The sequence below is a fragment of the Protopterus annectens genome, chromosome 9.part0 (genome assembly GCF_019279795.1).
Source record: "Protopterus annectens isolate FY-2018-M chromosome 9.part0, PAN1.0, whole genome shotgun sequence".
NCBI lineage: Eukaryota > Metazoa > Chordata > Ceratodontiformes > Protopteridae > Protopterus > Protopterus annectens.
Window position 1 is genome coordinate 1,419,763,072 of NC_056743.1, and position 24,936 is coordinate 1,419,788,007.

General features: G+C 39.8%; 1 protein-coding gene across 2 annotated transcripts in view; it reads left to right on the forward strand.

Moving 5' to 3' along the window:
• Positions 1-24,936, forward strand: part of LOC122812101 (metal transporter CNNM3-like) — a 575,621-nt gene that overhangs the window by 289,558 nt on the left and 261,127 nt on the right. For both annotated transcript variants that reach the window (XM_044084380.1, XM_044084382.1), the window contains exons 2-3: positions 671-814; positions 1,471-1,623. In XM_044084380.1, coding sequence (XP_043940315.1) covers positions 671-814; positions 1,471-1,623 — 297 coding nt within the window. The remainder of the gene's footprint in view (positions 1-670; positions 815-1,470; positions 1,624-24,936) is intronic.

A 24,936-nucleotide genomic window follows, 5' to 3' on the forward strand; every position in this document is an offset into this window, starting at 1 on the left:
GTATACCTCTTTACAGTCTTTGCAGCAGGAGCAAATTCTTATAGCATGAATACTATGGCAAGCACCCATAACATCTGGTTTCCTGTGTAGCAATGTAAGCTGTGAGACGCATACACTGGTGAACGTTTTACACAGTAGTTCTCATTCAGATATTCAGTGAGATCATAGACAGTCAAGACCACACATTGTATCAAATGCAACTCTGAGACTCTTGAAGTAGTAATTGTCAACTGAGGACAGTAGCACAAGCACCACTTTCCTGCAAAAGAACTTACAGGGAGCAACACAGAGAAAGGAATACGCAGTTGGCTTGATTGTAGATAAAGATATTGTTCCTTAAACCTTGAATCTGATGGCAGGAGTGTGATTCTGTTGAAAAGAAGAGAAGTGATATATCACCTTGAAGATTATCTGCATGTTCAAGTAGACTTAATAGGAAGTATTTTTCTTTTGTTATATGTCATTGTAAATCATTCTCAGACCCATGGTCATATAGTACGTCCACATAAAAAAAAAAACAACAAAAAAAGATCATACACATTTGATGTTGTAAAGCTCATTTTGTTTATGAATGCATTATGTAGAGATTAGTTGATGTAAGTCTGATTCTCTTCATGAGTGCATAATTTAAATTATCTTTTTTATGTTTTTGTAACACGTCTTTTCCCAGGTAAATCTCATCTGGCCATTGTGCAGAGAGTAAACAATGAAGGTGAAGGTGATCCATTTTATGAGGTCCTAGGTTTAGTCACCCTTGAGGATGTCATTCAAGAGATAATCAGAGCAGAAGTCCTGGATGAGTCAGACACATATGGTAAATCATTTGACAGTGTTTTTCATTAACCATATCTAGGCTTTACATTTTTGATTACATTAGCAGAAATTGTGTTTGTACTGTACCTGTTTCATGATCAGTCTTCAAGGTGCTGTCTTCTAGAACATTGATAAGAATGACACAGTCAAAAGTGAATGAGGAGCCAAGACATGTAGTATTTCAATTCCTCCTTTATTTAAAAATCTAAGTGAAAAAGACTGTTTTTGTGGATTAGGTTACATCCCCAACTACACATGTACACATATGCAAGTTTTAGTGGGGCATTGGTGTCCTGCTTTAATTTGGCTGTTTTACATCACTAAAATGTAGTGTAGTATTTTTCTGCAATTTTTTTTGCAAGCTGAAACTAGTCACCCCTGCCAGTTCTCCAGACTTTGGTTTGTGTTCTGCTGTAGACTATTTATGTTGGGGGCTAATCTGCCCTTTTTGGTAGACGCAGTTAAGAGATCTGTGAGTTGGTAGGCAAACTGAGCCAAGAGGTATGTAGAACTGCTAGGTTGGAATACCACCTGCACCCATCCTTGCAAATTTGATACAAGATAACATGACTAAGTGATAAAACAGACTTCCTAGCTGTAGATTTGAAAGATTTAATTTTTCCTTTCTTTTTTTTTCTTTTGTTTTTGTCTTTGAAGTTGAAAGTAAAGTGAAGAAAAAACCTGCTGTTACAGATACCCCACTTGAACGCAAGAAAGAAGAATTTTCACTATTCAAAATCCCGGAAGAGGAGTTGAAAGTTAAAATTTCAACTCAGCTCTTACTTGCCACCCAGCGTTTCTTATCAAGAGGTAGGATTTAAGTTAGTGTGTTTATTTATTTATTTATTAAGACAATTGTCATTTATTTGTGTTACCAGGTTACTGCAGTCACACAGATATTTCTCAACCGGCTTATGTTTTTTGGTCTGAAAAGCTGCTTATTAAATCTAGTTTATCACAGCATTTGGGATGCATCATACTGTCGCTAGAACTACTTTGGATTTCATTTGAACATTTCCTGCAATGTGCTGCATTCATTCACAATGAGCAACATATTTTCAGTGTGACTGAGGGGCATATAAGTGTGTCTGACATTGCTAGGTTGTGATTTTGTGAAAAAACAAGAATAGAAGTATTTGCCTTTTTAAAAGTGAGTTTCAGAATTGTGAGGTCTTGCACATGATTCTGGAACTCACTTTTAATGTAGCAAATTAGGCAACCTCTAATGTGTTGGGGTTTTTTTTCTCCATCCAGACATCAGCAGCATACTGCTGTAGCAGTTATCATTGCTGTCTTTCAACAGTTGGTCCTCCAGTTTGGTTCTCTGCTTGAATACTGTCTTTGTGAAATGTGCATATTTTCATTTTGTTTTTGTGGGTTTTCACTAGGTGCTTTCTGTTTCTTTACACATCCCAAAGGCATGCTTTAGGTAAATTGGCGATTCACCAAATTGCTAATAGGTGTGCATGCCATCTGTTTGTGTGCGTGTGTATCATGTGATAGGTCAATGCAGTCTTCAGTAGTATTTTAACTGCCTTGCACGCACTGAACTGAGTGCTGAGATTGGCTGTAGCTTCGGGATTAAGTGGGTTATCTGCGCATGAGTGAGTGACACACTTTCTCTCTCTCTCTCTCTCACACACACACACACACACACACACACACACACACACACACACACACACACACACACACACACACCATTTAACACTGTAGTTGAGATCCATGTGCAGACTGCAAAATATTTATAAGCCAGAATAAAATAATTGTGTTTACTGGCTATTTGTTTTGAAAATGTTGTTTAAATAGTCTCACAGTAGTTTTTATTTGTAGTCTTTGCAAAAGCATATGGATGGCATCCACAGCTTTCCAAAATAAGTTCATATAATCTTAAAGTACAAGATTTATACTTCATCCTAGTTTACTCTATATACTGCCTTGCCATGAAAGTGTTCTGAAGCTGGTCTACAGCAGTCCATGATGCAGGATGTGTTTAGGTGGTTAACTGTTAGAATTTTGGGATGAACGAGAGATTCTTTTTGGCTGCCTTCTTGAAAACCATGTAGTTTGTGAACCCCAGGCACATTTTCCATAGCCCTAAAGTCTTTTCTGTACACATTGATACTCATGATTCTGATAACACAGAGAAAAATTATACTTTCCTTGTGTCAAGAGATATTTGTAGTGCAGTATAGAAATTGAAAACTGCATCAGATTTTAAGGAACTTTAAGCAGCTGAGTATAGATCCGGGGGCTGTTATAATGATATAGTCCTGAAAAGCAATGGAAGAATAGAAGAAAAGTCTATATTTCTTCAAGATTCTCTGACAAAAGTTTTAACTCTTCCCAGCCTGAAATTTCAGATTACTCAATTAACTTTGTTGAGATGTCATCTGGACAGAAGAGGCCTATTCACTCTTAGAGTTGGTCAGCATGTAGATAAATTCATTAGATAAAAATATTACCCACAAGATCACAAGGAAACTTTGAAACCCTTTAGTGCAGTCTTGCACAAACATCTGCTAGGTGTACTGGAAATAAAATCACATGCAGATTTTACAGCATAAACTTGAAGCCACAGATAAAGCTTTTCAGCAAATTACAGCATCCTTAAGTTGGTCTGTTTGCACCATGGCAAAGTGCTAGTGACTGTACAGCAACGGGTGACTTTGAATGCTGGGGGCTGACTTGAGGGTAGGCTGAAGCAGCCAGTGGCCAGTTTGTCTACTTCAAGAAGAGGGCATTGATGTTCACTGCCCATTCTGCTCCCTAGTAGAGGCTGGAGAGCAACAGCACTGGTGTCCTGTAGGTACATATGCACACAAAGGAGAAGAGTTGATGTCGACACATCATGGGAATGCTCACTGTGGATAAGGGTTGATGTTGCCATGTCATGGGCAGGAGTACAATGAGTATGTGCTTATATCAATGCAAACCCACCACTCTTGGAATTCTAGGGTATTTAAAAATCCCTGTGTGACGCCCGTGCCCTGGCCCAACAATCAAGGAGCCTCAGTCCTCACCACTAACACCAGAGAAGGTGTTTCATATAAGAGGAAAGGATAACAAACACACATAGTAAAGTACACTTTCCCTTAAGTGCACACCGAGATCACAGTCAGTCTGGGGCTGGTTGCTCCCTTGCTCCCCAGGTACCCAATAAGACTCCCCTCCATCCCAACTATAGGGTCCAGATCTCAGCCTAGCTGGCATGCTAACCTCCAGTACCCTCTCTGTCCAACCAGTGCTTCGTGTCCCTGCCCAAGTAGCTGACACACACACTTTGAGATAAGTATTTATACAACTTCACAGACACTCCTGGGAAAGGCTGACACAGATTCTCCAGCTGTGCCCCTTTACCCAGACTATAAGGTAGTAATTACTGTCACCACCAGCTAATAATTATCAGCTACACAAAGGCCCTTAAAAGGGTGTCTAATTATTACTGTGCAGTATTATTATCCAACTGGTAAGTGTGACTAATCATTCAAGGCTTATTAGAGTGGCTTTGTACAATAAACTCTATAAATACACAATGTACTCTAGAGCTTAATGTATCTGTACACAAACCAGCCACAGTTAAAAGGTTTTAAAATATGTAGTAATAAATAATTAAAACCACAAGACAATACTACTACACCACGGTGCTATTCAAGAGTTCAGAGATCACACAGAAACTTAAAATAATTCAGTAGTACAGTTCTGACATAACAGAAAAACACTTAGTCTAATCTTTACATTTCTACAAGAAAACACACTTCTAAGATAACTTACTTAAGACAACAGGCAGTACTTTAGGTTGGATATCAGACAAAAATGCTCAATAATCTCTGGTTCTCACTGTTGAAATTGAAACTGCAGTTCTGCTAAACATTAAATCCTCTTTTACACCTTCCTGGTTCCCAGGCCACACAGAAACTGCATTTACATTATTTTACACTTAGAGCAATAAGGGACATTCCACATGTAAATTCTGGTCATTAATTTTAGCCTTAAAACAATATGCAGGAAGTCTTCCTCTAGCCAGACTGGAGTCGAATTGTAAAAGATCAAAGACAGTGATGAAATAATTTTAATTTCAAAAGAAAGATTTGAAATGCTTGACTTAGTTTTCCTTACAGCAGATGGCAATGTTGCCACATTGTTGAAACAGCATTTCTTTACATTTAAGACACAAACCTGTATTTTACAATTATATTTACAAATGCCAGAATTATGTATCAAATTCTATTTGGCTAGGCTGGCAGCCTTCACCCATCTCTACCCAGTCTTTACACCCTGAAATTGTGAGTGTGATATTTGGTCAGGGTGCTTCCATGACCACTGCCCAAGATGAATAATTTTTCCACCAACTGTGTTGCCAGTTTGGCAGCCTATTCCAGGTGAAAAGCCTGTTGTTTGGGAAGACAAACACAGTTACTAGTTGATAGCCATTCAGGCCAAAGGACCAAATAAATAAATAAAGGTACAGCAACTCATTCCCTCCAGTACAAGTCTTTTGTGTGTGTACCTTTAACCCCTAGTGGGTGTGGCCTAAGCCTTTAAAAATGAAGTTATCATCTTTCAATTCTAATAAATACTCATTGACAGAGGTCAAATATCAGTACAATTGTGTTTGCCATCACGTATGCTTCAAGATAAAATATTCTGACACCTTGTATGTAGCGTGGTTTTCGAATTATTAATGCAAGTATGAACAAGTAATATTTGACGCCTAGAGGAGCAGTAGGGGGTAACTGCAGATGCACCTGGAGGCATCACTCGGATGTAATCAAATTGCAATGTAGTGTACTGGACCTTGAAGTAAGGTACAGAAGAAACAGCTTAATTTTGAAGGGGCTGTCAAGATATTTCCTTTGATGAGCTTAGAGGATATTTGTAAGGATTTAAATCATTTGAGTTTGGATTCAAAACTACCCAGTTGAGCTTTAATAGTACCTAACTCAACTAGCTGTCTTGAATCAGGCTTCCAATCCATAGCTGGAGGGAAAAGTAAAGTGTCAAACTTTTTAGGCAAACAACGGCTCCTTACTTACCAGGTCGATTAGCACCCAAAAGCACTTTGTTGTTATCCAGGTTCAATGAACTGTTGTCTGCTACTTGTTTACCACTAGTAGAGGGCGGTGTGTGCATCGTATATAAAAGAGCTTGCAACTCTGTCAATAAAGGTTCTTGCGTTCCCGTAGTCAAGCATGGGGCATTAACAACCATACCATTCTCCTTGAACAAATTAATGCATTTGTTGGTCAATTCAACATACTGCAACATGAGGTGCTCCATAATGCCAGTCTTTCAATGCCAGCTCAAAACCAGAAAGACTGTCTACAAATGAAAAAGCTCAAGCACATCAATCAGGCAACAGAAACTAGTAAATTCAAACCGAAACAGCTGTCCGGGATCAGCGAGCTTTAATGAAACAGTGTCAATGGAATACAGCACCAAAACACTAAAACAAATAAACCAGCTAAAACAAGAATTGTAGAAAGCTAGTGTTACTAAAATAATTTCCCTTACTACACACACCCTCTCAATTATCCAATCACAGTAGTTGCAAACGGAATTGAAGACAATGTAAACAGTATACATCAACTCAGCCGCTATATAAAAGCGTCTCAAATAAAACATTCCAATACATAAATTGTACTTTAAATATGTAAAATACATAAAACACAATAATGTATAATAGCTGTCTTCAATTCTGTTTGCAACTATTGTGATTGGATAATTGAGAGGGTGATAATTGAGAGGGTGTGTGTAGTAAGGGAAATTATTTTAGTAACCGAAGAGCATCACGGTGGTTTACTCGGATGATGCCCGACTTAACTACCGGGTGAAAGCGCTACGTTTTCTGTTGGTGTTGTAACTACAATTTACGCTTTCAGTAGCGACTGTTTTTACTAGCTTTACACTAGCTTTCTACAATTCTTGTTTTTAGCTGCTTTGTTTATTTGTTTTAGTGTTTTGGTGCTGTATTCCATTGACGCTGTTCCATTAAAGCTCACTGATTCCGGACAGCTGTTTCGGTTTGAATTTACTAGTGTCCGTTGCCTGATTGATGTGCTTCAGCTTTTTCATTTGCCGACAGTCCTTCTGGTTTTGAGCTGGCATTGATAGACTAGCGTTATGGAGCACTTCATGTTGCAGTACATTGAATTGACCAACAAACTCATTAATTTGTTCAAGGAGAATGGTATGGTTGTTAATGCCCCATGTTTGACTACGGGAACGCAAGAACCTTTATTGACTGAGTCGCAAGCTGTTTTATATACGATGCACACACCACCCTCTACTAATAGTAAACAAGTAGCAGACAACAGTTCATTGAACCTGGATAACAACAAAGTGCTTTTGGGTGCTAATCGACCTGGTAGTAAGAGCCGTTGTTCGTTTAAAAAGTTTGACACACTACTTTTCCCTCCAGCTACAGATTGGAAGCCTGATTCAAGACAGGTAGTTGAGTCAGGCACTATTAAAGCTCAAATGGGTAGTTTTGAAACCAAACTCAAAAGATTTAAATCCTTACAAATGGACAATGTGTTTTTGGAGAGGTTGATAGAGCTCAAGCAAGTGCCGAAGGGCTTAAGGATGTTCAAACTACCGATGGGCTTTGATGTTGGTACAGAAGGATTTCAGGAACTTTTGGCTTTCTTCGACCGGACAGGTATTGAATTAATGCATATTATTATTCGCAATAATAATAATAGACTTGAAAAATTAAAAGAGGAACTGGGGCAACTCAATAGTAGTATCACAAAAGATTTACTTTTTGAGTTTAACGAACATCAGTATGACAAGATTTTGCATGAAACTGACAATTTTGTGAGAAAAGGTCTTGATCTAAAGACATTTAAATTAAATAGGGATAGTAGAGACTATGCTAATAATCAGGTTTACTCTCATTTTAGGGAGTTTAAGTGAGTGAATTTTAAACCCAGTTTGGACATTAATACCAATACAGGGGATAACTCCCGACAAGAATATGTACAATGCAAATGGACAATTTGAGGATTGTCCTGAGGATGATTTGTTGACAGAAACTGATGCTTTTGACGGGAATGAAGTTTTTTTAGACCCGCATCCTATAAGGCGCTCGGAACGCATTCGTCAGCGCAACCAGTTTTCACATGTGTCACAACAAGGGATGGGGAGGGCGCAGAGGTTTTTCAACAAGCAAAGGTGTTCTCATGTGAACAACAGATCACTATAGACAGTTATGGCTTCGGTTCTCAGTATGATGAAATACTGTTGTCACACAATGACTTTAACCTTGACTCTAACTGTGACATTGGTTTAAGGGATGCACCCCCTTCCCATCTACAAATTCCCTCTATTTCTTCACCAGCATTTGTAGATACGTCTTCACCAGTGGGTTTAGATATTTCTTGTATGGTACCACTACAGCCAAAAAGGATGAATATGCTGTTGGAAAGTAGTCTCAATACAAGTATGGAATGTTTGAACATCAATGGACTGGAAGGGAAGAGACTCTTTTGATTCAACACTAAGTTTTGACACTGGACTTGTATGCAACTTTGTTAAATTTAACAGTGTATGTATATATAATTACACAAATTTGGATTTGACCAATGATTATCTATCCCTGTTTAAGAAAGGGTTTACCTTTGTGCCTATGTTTAGGAATGAAATAGCAAAAATTTTAGTTAATTTTAAAATGTACATAAGACAACTGAATTTGGAAATGTATTTTCATAAGAATCCAAATCCGATGATTGACAATGTAATTGTGCTTAAAAGGTTAAGTGCATTTATTCCCCCTGCACATCCATGTATACACATTTTTGAGAATATGTGTGAAATACAACTTAGAAGGATGAATAGTGGTTTGGGTAAACAATCTGACAATTTGACATCAGGTGAACGATTTTGCCTTAGAGAGTTGACATCATCTAATAATTATAGGGTGATGAAACCGGACAAAGGAGGAGGGGTGGTGATCATGCTATCTACAGACTACTCAAACAAAATTTCCTGCTTGTTGAATGACACTACTACATATATTAGAGTTTCAAGGAATGAGATGCATATGGCTTATACTAAAATTGACTGGCTTTTGTATGAGTGGTTTATGGAGCAGGTCATTGATGGTAACGAGTATCACTATTTGTTAGTGGATTCACCTATGATCCCCTCTGTATTTGGAATACCCAAGATTCATAAAAACCAAAATGACCCACCCTTCTGTCCTATATTGTCTGCTAGGGGTTCTAAAACTGAGGCGATGGCTTAATTTGTTGATTTCCATTGTAAAAACATTACTAGATGTTTGTCACACATTCTGAGGGACTCATGGCATTGCCTAGAAGTGATTAGACAGAACCACTTTGATGAGCCCTTTATAATGGTGACAATAGATGTTCTTAATCTTTTTTCAGTTATCCCACAGACACAAGGGTTGGAAATGTTTAATACATGTTTGGAGAAGTATAACGGTTTCCATTCAGTCAAGCGTTCATTGATAGTAGACCTCAAGGAACCTATTTTGTCAAACAATTTTATTGGTTTTGAGGGAGAACTATACAGGCAAGTTACAGAGGTTGCTATGGGCGCCAAATGTGCTCCAGTTTATGCCAATTTGGTATTGGCACAATGGGAGATGGAGAAGGTATTCCCCATGGAATTTATGCATGATATTATATAATATTTATGTTTTTTAGATGATGTTTTGATTTTTTGGAAAGGGACACCTGAAGTTATTCACAAATTTGTTGACTTAACAGTACCGCAACATTTCTTAAATTTACATATAAGATTCATGGTAACACCTGTAATTTTTGGATATCTTACTATACATGAATGAACTTGAAACTGGTATTAATATGGATTCTAGTATTTATCATAAAAAAACATATTCGAACAATTTTTTACATTTTCAAAGTTGTCACCCCCAATTCCAGAAAAGGAATGTTGTAAAGGGACAAATGGTAAGACTTTCAAGATTAATTAGTGAAGACGAAAGGTTTCAATTAGAACTAGTAAGTCTTGTTAATATGTTTAAAGAAAGAGGTTACCCCATTGATCTTTTGACCAAAATAAGAAATGAGATAGAGGTTAAAAGGCATTTGGTTTTCAAACCGATTCTAAAAGGGGGTCTATTGAAAGAGATTCATGATGAGAGCAATTTGGCCTTATCTACAGATGTGGGGCAAGCAAAACGAGCTATGATTTTACCCTACAATGGGCAAGCAGAATATATAACTAAAATCATTAGGGACACATGGTAGGTGTCCTAGATAAAGACACTACAAGTGTTATAGGGAGTTTCCCATTATTTACATATAGTAGGGGTAGAAATATAAAAGAACAGATGGAAAAAGAAAACATTGGACCCTATAAGAGTTCCAAGATGAGCAAATGTAGTGTATGCAAGTTTATCAATAACGGTCCATATGTGGTGGTTCACAATTGTTATAAAACTGTCAAGTGTCCAGGTTATTGTAACTGCAACACGAGGAGGGTGGTATACGTTGCTACATGTTTAAGTTGCCCCACTTTTTATGTGGGAAAACTATAAGAAAATTGAGGTTAAGAATTTTAGAGCATCTAAGGGATATTAGGAATAAAAAGACTAATAATGCTCTATACATGCACAGTTTAAGCTGTTCTAATTTTAAAAAAAATTAATTTTTTGTGGTAGACAGAATACCCGACAATGATAGAGGGGGCAATGTTAAGATCTTGCTGGAGGTGAGGGAGAGTATGTGGCAACTTAGATTAGACGCTTCAAAACCTCCAGGTATTGACCATATTTCCTTGGCCAGTATTTTAAAATATAAATCTTTGTTTATTTGATTTTCTTTTTTTTTATTATTATTTTATTACTATTTACAAATTCTTTTGGGTAAACAAAGATTTAATATTTAATATATTGTATTTTATGTATTTTACATATTTAAAGTACAATTTATGTATTGGAATGTTTTATTTGAGACGCTTTTATATAGCCGCTGAGTTGATGTATACTGTTTACATTGTCTTCAATTCTGTTTGCAACTATTGTGATTGGATAATTGAGATGGTGTGTGTAGTAAGGGAAATTATTTTAGTAGCTGAAGAGCATCACGATGGTTTACTCTGATGATGCCCGACTTAACTAACGGGTGAAAGCGCTAAGTTTTCTGGTGGTGTTGTAACTACAATTTACGCTTTCAGTAGCGACTGTTTTTACTAATTTTACACTAGCTTTCTACAATTCTTGTTTTTAGCTGGTTTATTTCTTTATTTGTTTGTGTTTTGGTGCTGTATTCCATTGACACTGTTCCATTAAAGCTCGCTGATTCCGGACAGCTGTTTCAGTTTAAACTTTTTCTTGCTCCTTACCGATTTCAGTAAAAGTGAATAATTGCATTACTTGTGGAAAGCAAATACCTCATAAAGATTTTCATTCGTATTGTATTCCTTGCCTAGGCCCTGACCGCGACGTACCTTGCTGTCGGTTTTGTGCTTCAGGGCACTATCCGCTATTGGTATATTTTTGCCTCTAAATATTTCTGTTCTCGGTTTAATTATCCAGAAATGTCGAAAGTTAGCCATCCGACTACTGGGATTCCGAAAAAACACAAAGATAAAGACAGAGACAGGCTGCCGTGGTAAACTGCCGACAACGCTTCTCCTAAGCCAGTCGCCAGTTCACTGGTACTCAGTGAGGTGCTTTCGCAGCCCCTGATACCCACTACTTCTGATTCACAGACCACTACTGAGACCCATTCGGAGTCCGGTATGCCGCAAGATGCTCCAACTATGGAACCCGCGGATGTCTCTACCTTGGATGGGTCCGGAGCTGCTGTGCAGGCACCGGCTTCTGAGGGTGTATTCAGGCCTATGGACTTGCATATTAAATCGACGCCTCCTTCATTACTAAGGCCTAAATCTCGATCCATGTCTAAAAAAACGACGCTCAGGCGTCTATTCCTAAAAAACAAATGATAAAAATGGCTGAAGACCTAATAACTCTAATCAGGGGTAGCCGACCCCCCCCCCCCCCCTTCTAAGAGGCCTAGGGCTGAGCTTGATTATGAATCTTCTGATCAGGATTCTGTTTTTTCTGACTCTTCTGATGACCTGGATTTGTCCTTACCTACTTATGAGGATTCTGATGCAGAGGACTCTATTCCCTCTGCTTCCCCTCCTGAGGATTTTTCTTTTGGGGGAAACCTTACATATTCTAAGGGAGCATTTTCACTGGGAAAGCCAGGAATTTTCTGATTCAAAAAAGAGGCTTAGCGATTTCCTTATCCTACCTGAGCATAGGCCTTTGGCTATTCCTCCTGTACTAGACATTGTTGATGATGGCTTCTTGGAATCCAGTTTGGTCCCTGATTCCCTGCCTCCTGCTACCAGTAAACCTGAAAGATACTGCAGGGTCCCCGAGTCTCACAAGTTCCTTTTCAAAAATCCTATTGCAGATCCAGAGACTATTTCACAGGGGCCCAAGGGCATTAAGGCTTCTGCTACTAAAATCCTACCCCTTCTGATAGAGACTCCAGGGTGCTGGATAGATGGGGTAAAAAGGTTTATACTTCAGCAACCTTGGCCATTAGTGCTTTAAACTGCCAATTTCATATGTTAAAATATCAGAAACATGTTATTGGACTGCTTAAACAGAAAATGATGTTGATTCCTGACTTTGTGGAAAATAAAGACTTACAGGATTCTGCTGAACAAGTTGGAAAACATACTTTGCAATGTGGTTTTGATTCTTTAGAGGCCTCTTGCAGGGCTGCTGTTACTGGGTCTGTGCTTAGAAGGCATGCTTGGCTTAAGGAGCAATCTTTGCCTGATCATGTTAAAGCTAAATTGTTGGATGCTCCTTTAAATCAGGACTGCCTTTTTGGCAACAAGGCTGAAGAAGTTCTTAAAAAGATGGAAGATAAAGCTAAATCTATGCAAACTGTTAAAGATTTTTTACAAGTTCAGCCTCCTAGATTTAGTAGGCAGTGGCTGTCTAAGGATAGGTCCTTTCCAGCTCCTTCCAGGTCTTCTCAAGCCAAACCCAGACACAGCAAAAACCCCAGGTTTCAGTCCCAGGTGACTCACAGAACTAAGCAGTGGGGGGCCTCCACTTCCAAGTCTGGGAATAATAAGACTCCCCCCTATGGTAAACTGTCTCAATGTCTTCCTTATAAAATTTCCAAGCACTTATTTTGTGACTGCCCCTTTGGGGGGAAAGATTGCTCTTCACGCAAAAAACGGGAACTCATTACCCAGGGCAAATGGGTTTTAGATATAGTGTCCCAGGGATACAGATTTCACACTTCCACACGGTGCCAATGCCAGGTGGGTGGCCGGACCTACCCCCATATCAGTGGGCAGCAGCCCAAAAACAAGTACTTTCTCTCAAGCATGGGGGCTATTCAGCTGATACCAGAAGAGGAAAAGGGACAAGGTTTCTACTCGAGACTTTTCCTGGTACCCAGAAAAGACAAATCATGGCGTCCTATCCTGGACCTGTCTACTCTAAACACCTTTCTGGATATTCCAAAATTCAAGATGCTGACTCTTCAGCAATTACTTCCTATGCTAGGCAAAGACACCTGGTTGGCAGCACTAGATTTAAAAGAAGCATACCTGCACATCCAAATCGGGGAATCTTGCAGAAGATACCTACGCTTCAAAGCAGGCCACACGCACTATCGGTTCTCTGCACTGCCCTTTGGCTTATCTACTGCGCCCAGGGTATTCATAAAGTGCCTAGCTCCAGTTATTGCATTTTGCAGGCAAAGAAGTATTCAAACATACCCATAACTGGACGATTGTCTAATTCAGGCAGAAAGCCAGAACATACTTTTGAATCATCTGGCTTTTGTAAAAAAGTGTTCTAACTTGTCTGGGGTACACCATAAATGAAAAGAAATCACAACTGGTACCCTGTCAACAAATTACATTTCTGGGAGAAAGCTTGAATTCAACTTCCCAGATGGCTTACCTCATGCCAGAAAAGCAAATTCATTTGACAACCTACTTCAAACAAGTGGCCACAAAAATCCTGCTATTTGCAAGACAAATACTGCAAGCCTTTGGGTTCATGGCTTCCTGCATTCTTCTAATTCCATATGCAAGACTGCATATGAGGAAACTACAGTGGTATCTAAAAAGCCTATGGAGTCAACATTCTCACAGCCTAGAAACAATGATTCCAATCATACCTTGCCTACCACCTAGAGTTCCTTTGGTGGACAGAGGCCTGCCACCAAAACAAGGGACTACCTTTCACACCACCCCCTGCCACCCAAACCCTAATAACAGATGCATCAGACTATGCATGGGGGTCTCACCTGGCAGGGAAGTGCATTCAGGGGGTCTCACCTGGCAGGGAAGTGCATTCAGGGGGTCTCACCTGGCAGGGAAGTGCATTCAGGGGGTCTCACCTGGCAGGGAAGTGCATTCAGGGCAAATGGAACCCAAGTCAAATACACCTGCATATCACTCAAAAAGAAATAGCTGTACAGATTGCTGCGACAGCCTTCAAAGACTACATTCTTCTAGGACAACTAATGATAAAGACAGACAACACCACGGTTATGTGGTACAAATATAAGCAGGGGGGTACACATTCTTATCCCCTCTACAGACTAGCCATGGCATTGTGGAACACAGCCTTGAGCTACCAAGTGCACTTGCAAGCTCAAGTCCTGCCAGAAAATTTAAATACACTGGCAGACGGACTAAGCAGAAACCTCATGGACCCACACAAGTGGAAACTGGAACCAGGGATTTTCAACATGTTGACAAGCGAATGGGGTAGCCCAGATATAGACCTGTTTGCCTCCCCCCAGAACTACCAATTGGACATATTTTGCACAAGGACTCCCCACAAACAAGCCTGGAAAGTGGATGCTCTGTCCTTCAGCTGGAAAAACCTATCAATCTATGTCTTTCCCCCGCTGCCTCTGCTCCCCATAGTACTACTAAAAGTCAAACAGGACAAACCAAGGATGATTTTGATTGATCCAGACTGGCCACGCCAACACTGGTACCCCCTCCTGCGCAGTGTGTCACGATTATCTCCATGGCACCTGCCTCAGACTCCTTCCCTGCTGTCTCAGCAGGAGAACCAGATTCTGCTCCCTCAGCTTCTAACACTGAACCTTGCAGTCTGGCTAATTACTTAATCTCTCCTTAACACTCCCTCAGCAAACCTGTGATGGTTGTCATCCTAGAGGCAAGGAGGCCTAGTACTAGAAAATCTTATGCCGGAAATTGGAAAAGATTCTGTGCCTGGAACCAATCTCAAGGGATGAGCACAGCAGCTCCCAATTTACCTCAGAATTTACAATACTTAACTGAGATGCTTCGTAAGAGCCCGTGTTTTTTCCTCCATTAAAATCCACGCCTCAGCCATTTCAGCTCATTATAACACAGAACCTCCACTCTTCTCTCATCCACTGCTCAAGCAGTTCCTCAGAGGGGCCAAAAATTCGAAATCACCCAGGAGAGCTCCGACCCCAGCCTGGGACCTTTTCTTTGTATTGGAGAAACTCACTCTACCTCCTTTCGAGCCAACTGCTACTGCAGACTTAAAATTTCTTTCTTGGAAAACAGCTTTCCTTTTAGCAATCACTTCAGCTAGAAGGGTATCTGAATTACAGGCTCTTATGGAAGTGGAGCCTTTCATCATCTTTCATGCGGACAGGGTGTCACTCAGAACCAATCCATCCTTCATACCCAAGGTGGTATCCAGTGTGGCTCTTTATCAGTCCATTCATTTGCCAACCTTCTTTCCCAATCCACAGAGTAAAGGGGAATGGATACTGCATTCCTTGGATGTGCACAGACAACTTAGATTCTACTTGGACAGGACTAAACCTCAAAGAAAATCTGAACAACTGCTGATAGCATTTGCTGCAGGGGCAGAGGGGAAGGCTATTTCAAAACCATTGCTAAATGGATAAGCCATTGCATTAATTTCTGCTATAAGCACCATGGAAAACCTATCCCCAAGGGATCAGACCTCACTCCACCAAGGCTGCATCTACTTCTACAGCCTTTCTCAGAGGCGTTCCTACCAGGGACATCCTAGAAACTGCTATTCTGGAGTTCTGTACATACTTTCACCAAGCATTATCATTTGCCAATTTTCTCTAAATCCAGAGCTGGCTTTGCCACTGCAGTCTTGCAGGGGCTTATAGCTGGCCCTAATGCTCTCTAAACTCCTCCTCCCAACCATAGCTTTGGGAATCTACCCAAATGTAATGACTGCAACAGTGAAACACGAAGAACATAGTACAGTTGTGTACACTTACCATAAATGTAGATGTTCGAGTGTATTCACTGTTGCAAGTCCTGGTTACCATCCCTCCTGCCCCCTCACTGTTGCAAGTCCTGGTTACCCTCCCTCCTGCCCCCTAACTTCTTTTGGCTATACCTCTACTTTCCTTTACTATGCTTAAAAGCCTTTTTGGTGTATTTGCTTTTTTGTTGGAGGTATACCTTTGTGTTTTATGTTTAATGGCTTCCCATTAGGGGGGCACCTGACATCTGGGGCAAGAAAAACTGATGTAATGGCGTCTGCTGCATGTTTTATACCCCTGATGACATGACGTCATGAAAGAAGGGACAGCAACTGACGCAGGACCCAAGACTTTGTTAATCAGGCTGACTGAGGGCAACCTGCAAGCAGATTACCCCAAATGTAATGACTGCAACAGTGAATACACTTGAACATCTACATTTATGGTAAGTGTACACAACTGTATTTTTTGTTCCCTTTTAGGCACTTCTTTTCTGAGGATAAGTTCAGGGTTTTTGTAGGAGGTAAGAAAACCTGCAACCAGAAAGTCTTGTATGTCCAAACGGAAGAGATTTTGTTGTCTGGTGCCATGCTCATAACCAGGATCCTTTTTCAGTGGGGGTCTCTCTGCTTCTTTCCTATTAGTTGCTTCAGTTCAGCTTGTCCTGTCCTTCTGTAAAGGCCTGTATGTTAGCTATTTCTGCCTGTCTGTCCTTGAATTCTCCTTTGACTTCATGCTTTGAGGTCAGACAGTTTCTTAAAAGCATTCTGTATAATAGACCTCCAAGATAGCCCATTTCTCCTCCTTGAGGCCTTAATTTTGTTTTACAAAAATGAACCCAGGCTCCTTTTCAGCCTGCAGGCTCAGCTTTTCTGCATCATTGTACATGGAAGACTGTCTTATTACTTTCTCTTACTTACTTGGAGAGTTTTTGAGCTTCAGACCTTTATCACCATCCCTTCTTTTTTTTTTTTTTTTCACAGGGACAGGGTGTCTCTTCGGGGTCTATATCAGCATTTCAAAAGACGAAAATGCCGAATACCAGTTGGCCGACATGGAAATGTCGAACTACGACATTGCCGAATGGCCAAATCACCGATTTCTTTCCAAGGGAAAGAAATCGGTTGGCCAAACACCAACGCCAAACACAAACAAACATTCTTAAGTGGGGGGCTTCACCCCCCACACCCACCAACGTGAGGGGCTGTGCCCCCCACACACACCCTAACTAATTATTCTAACTCCAAGACCGCACTAAAGTCAGGGAAAGGGCAGGTGTAAGGAAACTGCCAACCACTTTCTTTCCGTTAGGAAGAAGTTGGTGATTTGGCTGTTCGGCAATGTCATAGTTTGACATTTCCATGTCGGCCAACTGGTATTCGGCATTTTCGTCTTGCGAAATGCTGATAATAGACCCTCTCTTCGTAGTAATCATTCTTTTATGCCCAAGGTGGTCAATGAGCTGTCTTTGATTCAGGCAGTTCATCTCACTTCCTTTTCTCCTTCTCCTCAGCCTGCTAGTGAGAGGATCCTACATACCTTGGATTTGCATAGAGAGCTCAGAAACTTTTTGGGTAAAACCAAGGCTATTCATAAATCTAATCAACTTATTGTTTCTTTTCATTCCAGGACATTGGGTTTGGTTGTTTCTAAGCAAACCATCTCCTCCTGGATATCTAAAAATTTTTATTTTTGTTATTCGCTTCATGGCAAATGTAGGTCTACTTTTATTAGAGCTCATTCCACTAGTGCTGTTGCCTCTTTTAGTACTTTCTTCAAGGGGATGGACACCAGTTCCATCCTTGAAGCTGCTACTAGGTCTTCAGTGCATACCTTTACTAAGTATTATAAATTGGATATGGTTTCTAGGGCCAGAGCAGGTTTTGCTCGAGCCATTCTGTGTGGGTTTGTTGAGGGCTGTTCCCAGCCTTCCACCTCCCAATCGCTTTCTTGAGCTCTTGTACTCTCTCTTATGTAAAGAATACTGCAACAGTGATATAGGACATAGTACAGTTGTGTAAAGTCTTACCATAACAGTAAATGTCCTTTTCTTCACTGTTGCAGTGTTCACTCCCTCCCTCTAACCCCTTTTTTCTTTTGGATTTTATTTTGTTTTTTCTCCTGGCCATGGCTCTCTCTTCCATCTGCATTTTCTCCTTCTGGATGTGAATAGCTTTGTTTTCCTATGGAGACTTTTCTTTTCTGGAGCAATTCACCTCTGAATAAATGCGTCTGTATGTCACCTTTATGCCCTACATCCTGTATGGGGAGCATATGTGTAAGTTATGGCTTTGGTATACTGACTGGACTTTGGGTAGTCCTTGGCAGGAGATCCCTACTGTGAAGAATACTGCAACGGTGAGGAGAAGGACATCTACTGTTAAGATTTTACACAGCTGTACATTTCTTCACCCTAACATGGTATATGCCCACCCTAGAGAAAATGCTAGTTGTATTGATATAAGTGGGACGTATGCCTGGACCGTCTTCAAAACTTTCTTGTCACTGTTTGTGTATGCAAACATCTCTGTGACAGTGTTGTGCATAGTCCTTTGCATCTGTTGGATCCAGAGCTCAGACAGATTCTTTTTGTGGAAGCATTTTCTTGTCTAATTGGATCTTTTGTATATTTTTGCTTCGTTTTTTTTTTTTTTTTTTTTTTTTTTTTAAACCTTAGGTTTGTTTTTCTTATTTCACAGAAAAAGTAAAAGTGTTGTGGTAGGCAGGTCCCTATTGTTTAAAATCAGAGCATGAAGTGCAGAACTATGATGTCTACTAGGGTTTCGCATCCCCCCAAATTGCTAATAGTTGGCTTCATACTCCTTGTCTGTACTTTAACACAAATATTTTGAGGCTTTGGCTCACTCTCCAGGTCATCTACAGATCCATCTTCCTCTTTCTAGCTTCCATTCAAAATGAAATGGAGGGATAACTTGAGCAGGGAGCTTGACAATGTAGACCTGACTTCCCATGCCTCTGATTTCATCTGAAGTGACTGGCACTGGTTAAGGGTATTCGCAGGTCCTTTTCCAGCTCTCTGCATTGCCCCAACCCACTGACAATTCCCTTTTAAAGACCGTCATGGCTGAGGTCCCGGGCTTGTCTGCACAGGCCAAATGCTCAAAGAGACCTTCTGCAGATGCCCAGTATAGGCGTAAAAGAGAAGCACCATGCAGTCATCTTAGAGAGGACAGGATTCTCAAAGTCTGTATCAGGGAAGACTTTGAAGGTTTTGAGTGAACGTCTGGCCTGCTGGATCAAGACACAAGTCGCTTAAAGCAGACATTCCCTTCCAAAAGACTTGGAAAACAAAACATATTTCCCACTGTCAGTCCCTTCACCCAACTTCCTTAAAAAAGGAGCTGTGTGGACACGCTCTACGCAGGTAGTCCAGGAAAGATGGATTAAACTTGCTCAAGGCCTTATAGGCCTTACACCTTCAGGATCCTCTTACTTTCCTGTTAAGTGAAAACAAGACCCTTTGTTTTAGGAGGAAGATGAACCACAGGGCATTGACCAAAATTAGCTAGATTATTCCTCCCAGATCTGCTGTCCCCTTGGCTAGGATTCTGATGCTGAAGTTACCATCTTTTGAGATTCCACCACTGAGGAAATATCTTCTAGTGAAACCCTCACCAGAGTGAAATAATTCTTTCAGCAGGAAGACAGGGAAGCCACTGAGGTTCAAAGGAGGCACTTCATGCTCCTGGAAACGGAACCCGCCTAATACCCTCCAATGTCTTGAGTGCCCTGGAACATGCTTTCTTATGTGCATCCTATCCCCCTTTCCCTAAAAAGCAGATTGTACAGGGTGAATGACACCCTGAAATACATTTACAAAATAAAAAATATTGCATATTCTTCAGTGTTATTTCTGTAACTCAGATAGTAAAATGTCATATTTCAAAATTAGCCTAGGATGGGTAGGTTCATGTTTGATTATAAACATTAAATGAGAAGTAACACTGAGTGAACAAGCTAACATATGTAAATTTTATGTCAAGCATAGTATTATAAAATATTCTATTAGTTACTGAGTGATAAATTATTCTTTCATGAACCAGGTCTGTGTGATTTATTTTAGTCAGACAAATTGTCTGTTATATAAAACATCTATCTCACACCATTAATCTTCTTGGTTGTTTTAAGATCCCTTATTCAACAAATTAAAGTAGCATTTTCTTGTGCAGCTCCTTTAACTTCACTCATCACAGTTTAGTTTATCTAAATTAAATGGTCTTCTAGTATAATTGTAATTCCCTTACTGAAGTAATTAAAATATTTAATAAGTAAATTAATGAATGGGGTCCCTCTGTTCATTTCCATGTACTTCATTTTCATTAATTGTTGTAAACAGCCCAAGTTGTGCTCATTTACACAGATTTCCAAATATTTATTTTTTGCTCTCCCCAGCCTTGCAGAATGGCTTCTCTGCCTTCACCCATTTGGCCTATTTGTTCCAGCTGAACAGGAGTAGGGTGTTCCTGGGCAAGACAAAAACTCTGCTTGCTCATTAATTCCTGCCTAGTGATCCTTATTAGCCCTCCATTGCCAAGTTAGAGTCATGTAGTAGAGAGAGAATGCCAACTTGCTTGTCCTGGAGGACGACCTACCCTTTCCTTTTAAGCAGTTCCTGTGAGCCTGTAGTCATTGTCTCCTAAGTGGAAGAGTGTCTCCATGTGCCAGTTTCCATTCGGCTGTATACTGCAAGTGCAATAATGGTACTGTAGGCTTGACCAGCTCAAAACTCCTCTAGGTGATCACCTAATGCTCTTGCTAGGTTTCACCCATTTGGCAGGTAAGAGCCACATTACTGGGAAGAGGGGGGAGCAAGCCAGCACTCCCATCCTCCCAGGCCAGCTGCTGCAAGCACAGCTGAGTTGCTAATTGAACTCTGGCTACCTGAGGCATAGTTGAGGCTTTCCTTCCTTCACACCATGGAGCTGGATAGGTCTTCAAATAACCTTGCAAAAGTCATTATATTGTCAGCAGTGATTAATCCTCTAAGCAGTAATCTAAAAATGAAGAAAAAGGTGAATATTTTTAAATGTACAACACAACTATCTGTATGTATTCACAGTTAGAGTGCTGTTAAATCCTACTGTATCATCTCTGTTATTTAGCATTACACAGAAATGCTCTTCCTTTATTGTGCGATACATCTAGATCCCCCTCAATTCAACTTCAGTCTCCAATGAACTTGCAGAGTTAGCTGGCTTCACAAGCTTCTAATATTCAGTCTGCATTGCATTACACAAATAAATGTTTAGGTAGTTCCAATCAGGAAACAGGCAATGCAGTAGCATTATGCAAAAATGAATTCTTTGTCATAATGCAGATGCTGAAGTTATTTCTTCATCATAATGCAAGTAAAGGGATCAACAACAGGTTTTCATTCTGCATGCCAGTAAAGCTGTTGGCTTAGTTTGTGTTCTCTTTTCATTTTATTATGTTAAGAAAATTTAGATTTCCTAGGCTGTACATAACAGATAAAATATTAATTTGCTTCTACATGCCTTTCTGTAAAGTGCTAGCTTTCAGAACCAATTGGAATTCTGACTGACACAGGAAAAGTGTGTCCTCTGAACATCCTCTCTCATTTTCTCAGTGGAATCATTGTTTACTAAAATATTATTCAAAAAATCAAAGCAATAATGTTAAGTTAATTCCATTGTCAGTATTAGCTTTTTCACTGATATAAAATATTTTCCATAATCAGAGCTTAGTATTCTTAAGTATGTTTTAAATTAAGGATCGCTGCAAAACACAGTTTAGAAAAGCATACAAATTCAAAGATTTGAATAAATCTCTCCTTAGCTTTGACCATTGGTATCTCACCAAAGTGAACGCCACCACATTGGGATTAAATACAAGTCACATGCTTGTTTCTTGATTGGTGCTAAGTTTGTCTCAGCTATGCGCAAGATAAAAAAAAATTGCCAAAGATAAAATTTTAGTTTATTCCAGATTTCTCAATGTCCTGAGTGATCAAAAAATATTTTATAGTACTTATTTTTATGTTTGCATTAATTCAGTTTCATTTATGCCATTTGTTTTAGCTCCCTACAGCAGGCCATCAGCTGCCAGCACACTCGTTTTCTTATTCACCAGGTCACCTTAGCCTCCACCTCCAAAGGGTTATACCCAGACCACATTTGGGACCAATAAAGAGCTCAAGGACGTCAGTGCAGCATCATACTGTTACTGGGGAGTGTGCACTCACCCACCACCACATGAAAGACAGCATTGCAAGCTGTGTTGTGGCTGCCTTCCAAAAGCTGCTTGCAAGCTTCTGCATGTTCAACTTTCTGATTAAGAGGCACACTGCTTAGAGTGCTGGTCTTGCTGGGCTGCCCCCTTCCCCTTGAGGATGGGTGAGTCCAAATTTGTCACTCACTCCCTTCCTATTCTGCTTCGTCCCTACAGCATCTGTGCCACTCTTCAAACACTGGTCTTTTGCGGAGCAGTCAGAGCTACATCAGTGTGCCATGGGGCCAGAATTTCACTTGTACCTTTAGACTTTTTCAAATCATTTAACAAGTTAGTTGTAAAATTCTTGTGGCAAAACAATAAACATTGAAAACTTTCAGATCCCAAAGGTAAAGGTGGTCTTAAACTCTTGATTATCTGGCTATTTTTACACTGTTTCCAGAATGGCCAAATTATTCTGTATATGTGATCAGTTTAGTCCATCTTAAGTAAATGAACTGTTTTGAATCTCAGCTGTTAATTCTTAGGTTGCAGATTCCATGTGTGCTTTTCGTTTATAGATAAATCCTTTAGCTACTTCTCCATATTTGCAGCATTTTGAAAAATCTTGATTTTGGATGCACAGTTTCATAAAAAATAGGCATATTTAAAGAATTTCTGTTCTGCAACTGTTAGCAGGTAGTCCTATTCTTTCAATAAACAACACGGCCAGATTCCAAAAGAGTTGCTGTCAGTGTAAGTCTGCTTCAATTTTGAAAGACTTGCTCTCAGTGCAAGCGGCTTACTTTGCTGTAAAGCTTACACTGCGGGCCAGATTACAAAAGATGTGCTCTCAGTGTAAGTGACCACTTACACTGAGAGCAAGTCTTTTAGAATCGGGTAGTGTTAACCTTATCAAATTTACCCCATGGTCAGGGGACCTTTGCTTGCATCACCTGTTAGACTGTAGTATTTTGATTTCTGAGGAAATGTTGACATCTTAACAAGATTTCACCCTTGTACATTAATTTGACTAGAATTGCAGTTTTCAATGACTCAAATCTGTTTAATGGGTATCCATTTGAAATATCAGGATATCCTAGAGCAAGTCCTTAAACATGGAGACTGAATTGCTGAAAAACTTAGCTATATATACTAAGTCTGATTGCCATTTCCTGGATTATTTTCTTTTTCTTTGACATATGGCAATCTTGGAGTTAGTATAAGCTTGCCCCTCACATCAGGGGGTGCAGGGAGACTTTCTCCCCTGCAAAAAAAGAAGTTTAAAGGAGAAGAGAGAGGTTTGAGATTCACTGTTCTCTTGCAGTTTTGGTCTTTTTTCCACATCTCAACTGCCAACATTTTAATAGGGAGCAATTTAACCAGAACTCGTCTTTTCTGATTTGATTATCCCCAACAAAAAGCATAATTTTCCCTTCTGTGCAATTCAATTTTAAAGTCACCTGAGTTTAAAATTACATATCTCCCTTACTGGTATTCACATCTTTGTGAGATAAAGGATTAGTGTGAATGTTGCTTGATCTGGCACGATGCATATAAATGTTTACCATTCCCCAACTTCATTTGTCAACAGTTTATGCTGTTGCATAACACTTGCATCACTCCAACATCCAAGATGGCTTCACATTGAGTAACAGCTTAATTCTAGTTCTCCCACCGTGAAAACAGAAACTCAACAGAGAAAGCCAATGTACTTGTATTTTTGAGTCAGTTTTATTAACTGGTTAGTAAGAGGACTGCCTGGATGGCAGGAAAAAAGAAATACAGAGGACCTGAAAAAATCAGCTAAAAAAGGTGAGGACAAAACACTGACTGGGAAAAGTGCTGCAACTGTTCGGCAAAAATTAGTGCAAGCTCCAGACATGACTTCCAGTAACCTAGAGGAAAGTATGACAACTGCACACAGACATCATTAAAATAAATAAAACACTGGTGGAGCATATGAACTCAAATAACAAAAGGCTGGAAAAAGTGGAAGAAGCTTTAAACAGATATTCAGATGAAGTGATAAAACTGCACAGATCAGAGGTCAAAATGAAAATAGGCTGGCTGAATATGAGACTGCTCAAAAAGAGATGTTTTAAAAGATAATAGAATTAGAAGACAGAGCATGTGGGGAAAACCTGAGATTTTCTGCTGTGCCATAGAAGCAGGAAGGAGCAGACTGTATTAATTTTTATGAAAGCTCAAATAAGCAACTGGGCTGGTATTCCACAGCAGTTGTTGTTAATTGAAAGGGCACATTGTGTGTATTCTCCAAACCTGGATATGAGAAAGCAACTAGCCCTTTAATAGTAAAGATGCAATCCTACCAGCAGAGGGAGTTGATTCTGACAAAACTGTGGCAAAGGTCAAAGTACTAAAAGTGGGAGACAGCAGAGTGTGGAGAATGATTACTCACTGTACACCAGGCAGAAGAGGAGTAAATTTATTCCACTGTTAAGGAATGCTGAGAAGCAGGTGTGAAATTCAAACTGCTGTACCCAGCTATCTTCAAAATATTCTTTTCTGGAGGGACAAAATCATATTTTGATGCAATACGTGCTGAGGAGGAAATACAAAAAAATGTTTAAAAAAATGAGCTGTGAAAAAGAATGAGATTCTGCTTTTTGTTCTTCTGGTAATAAAGACCACAGACAAGACTGTGCCAGTGAAACTGTTTCCA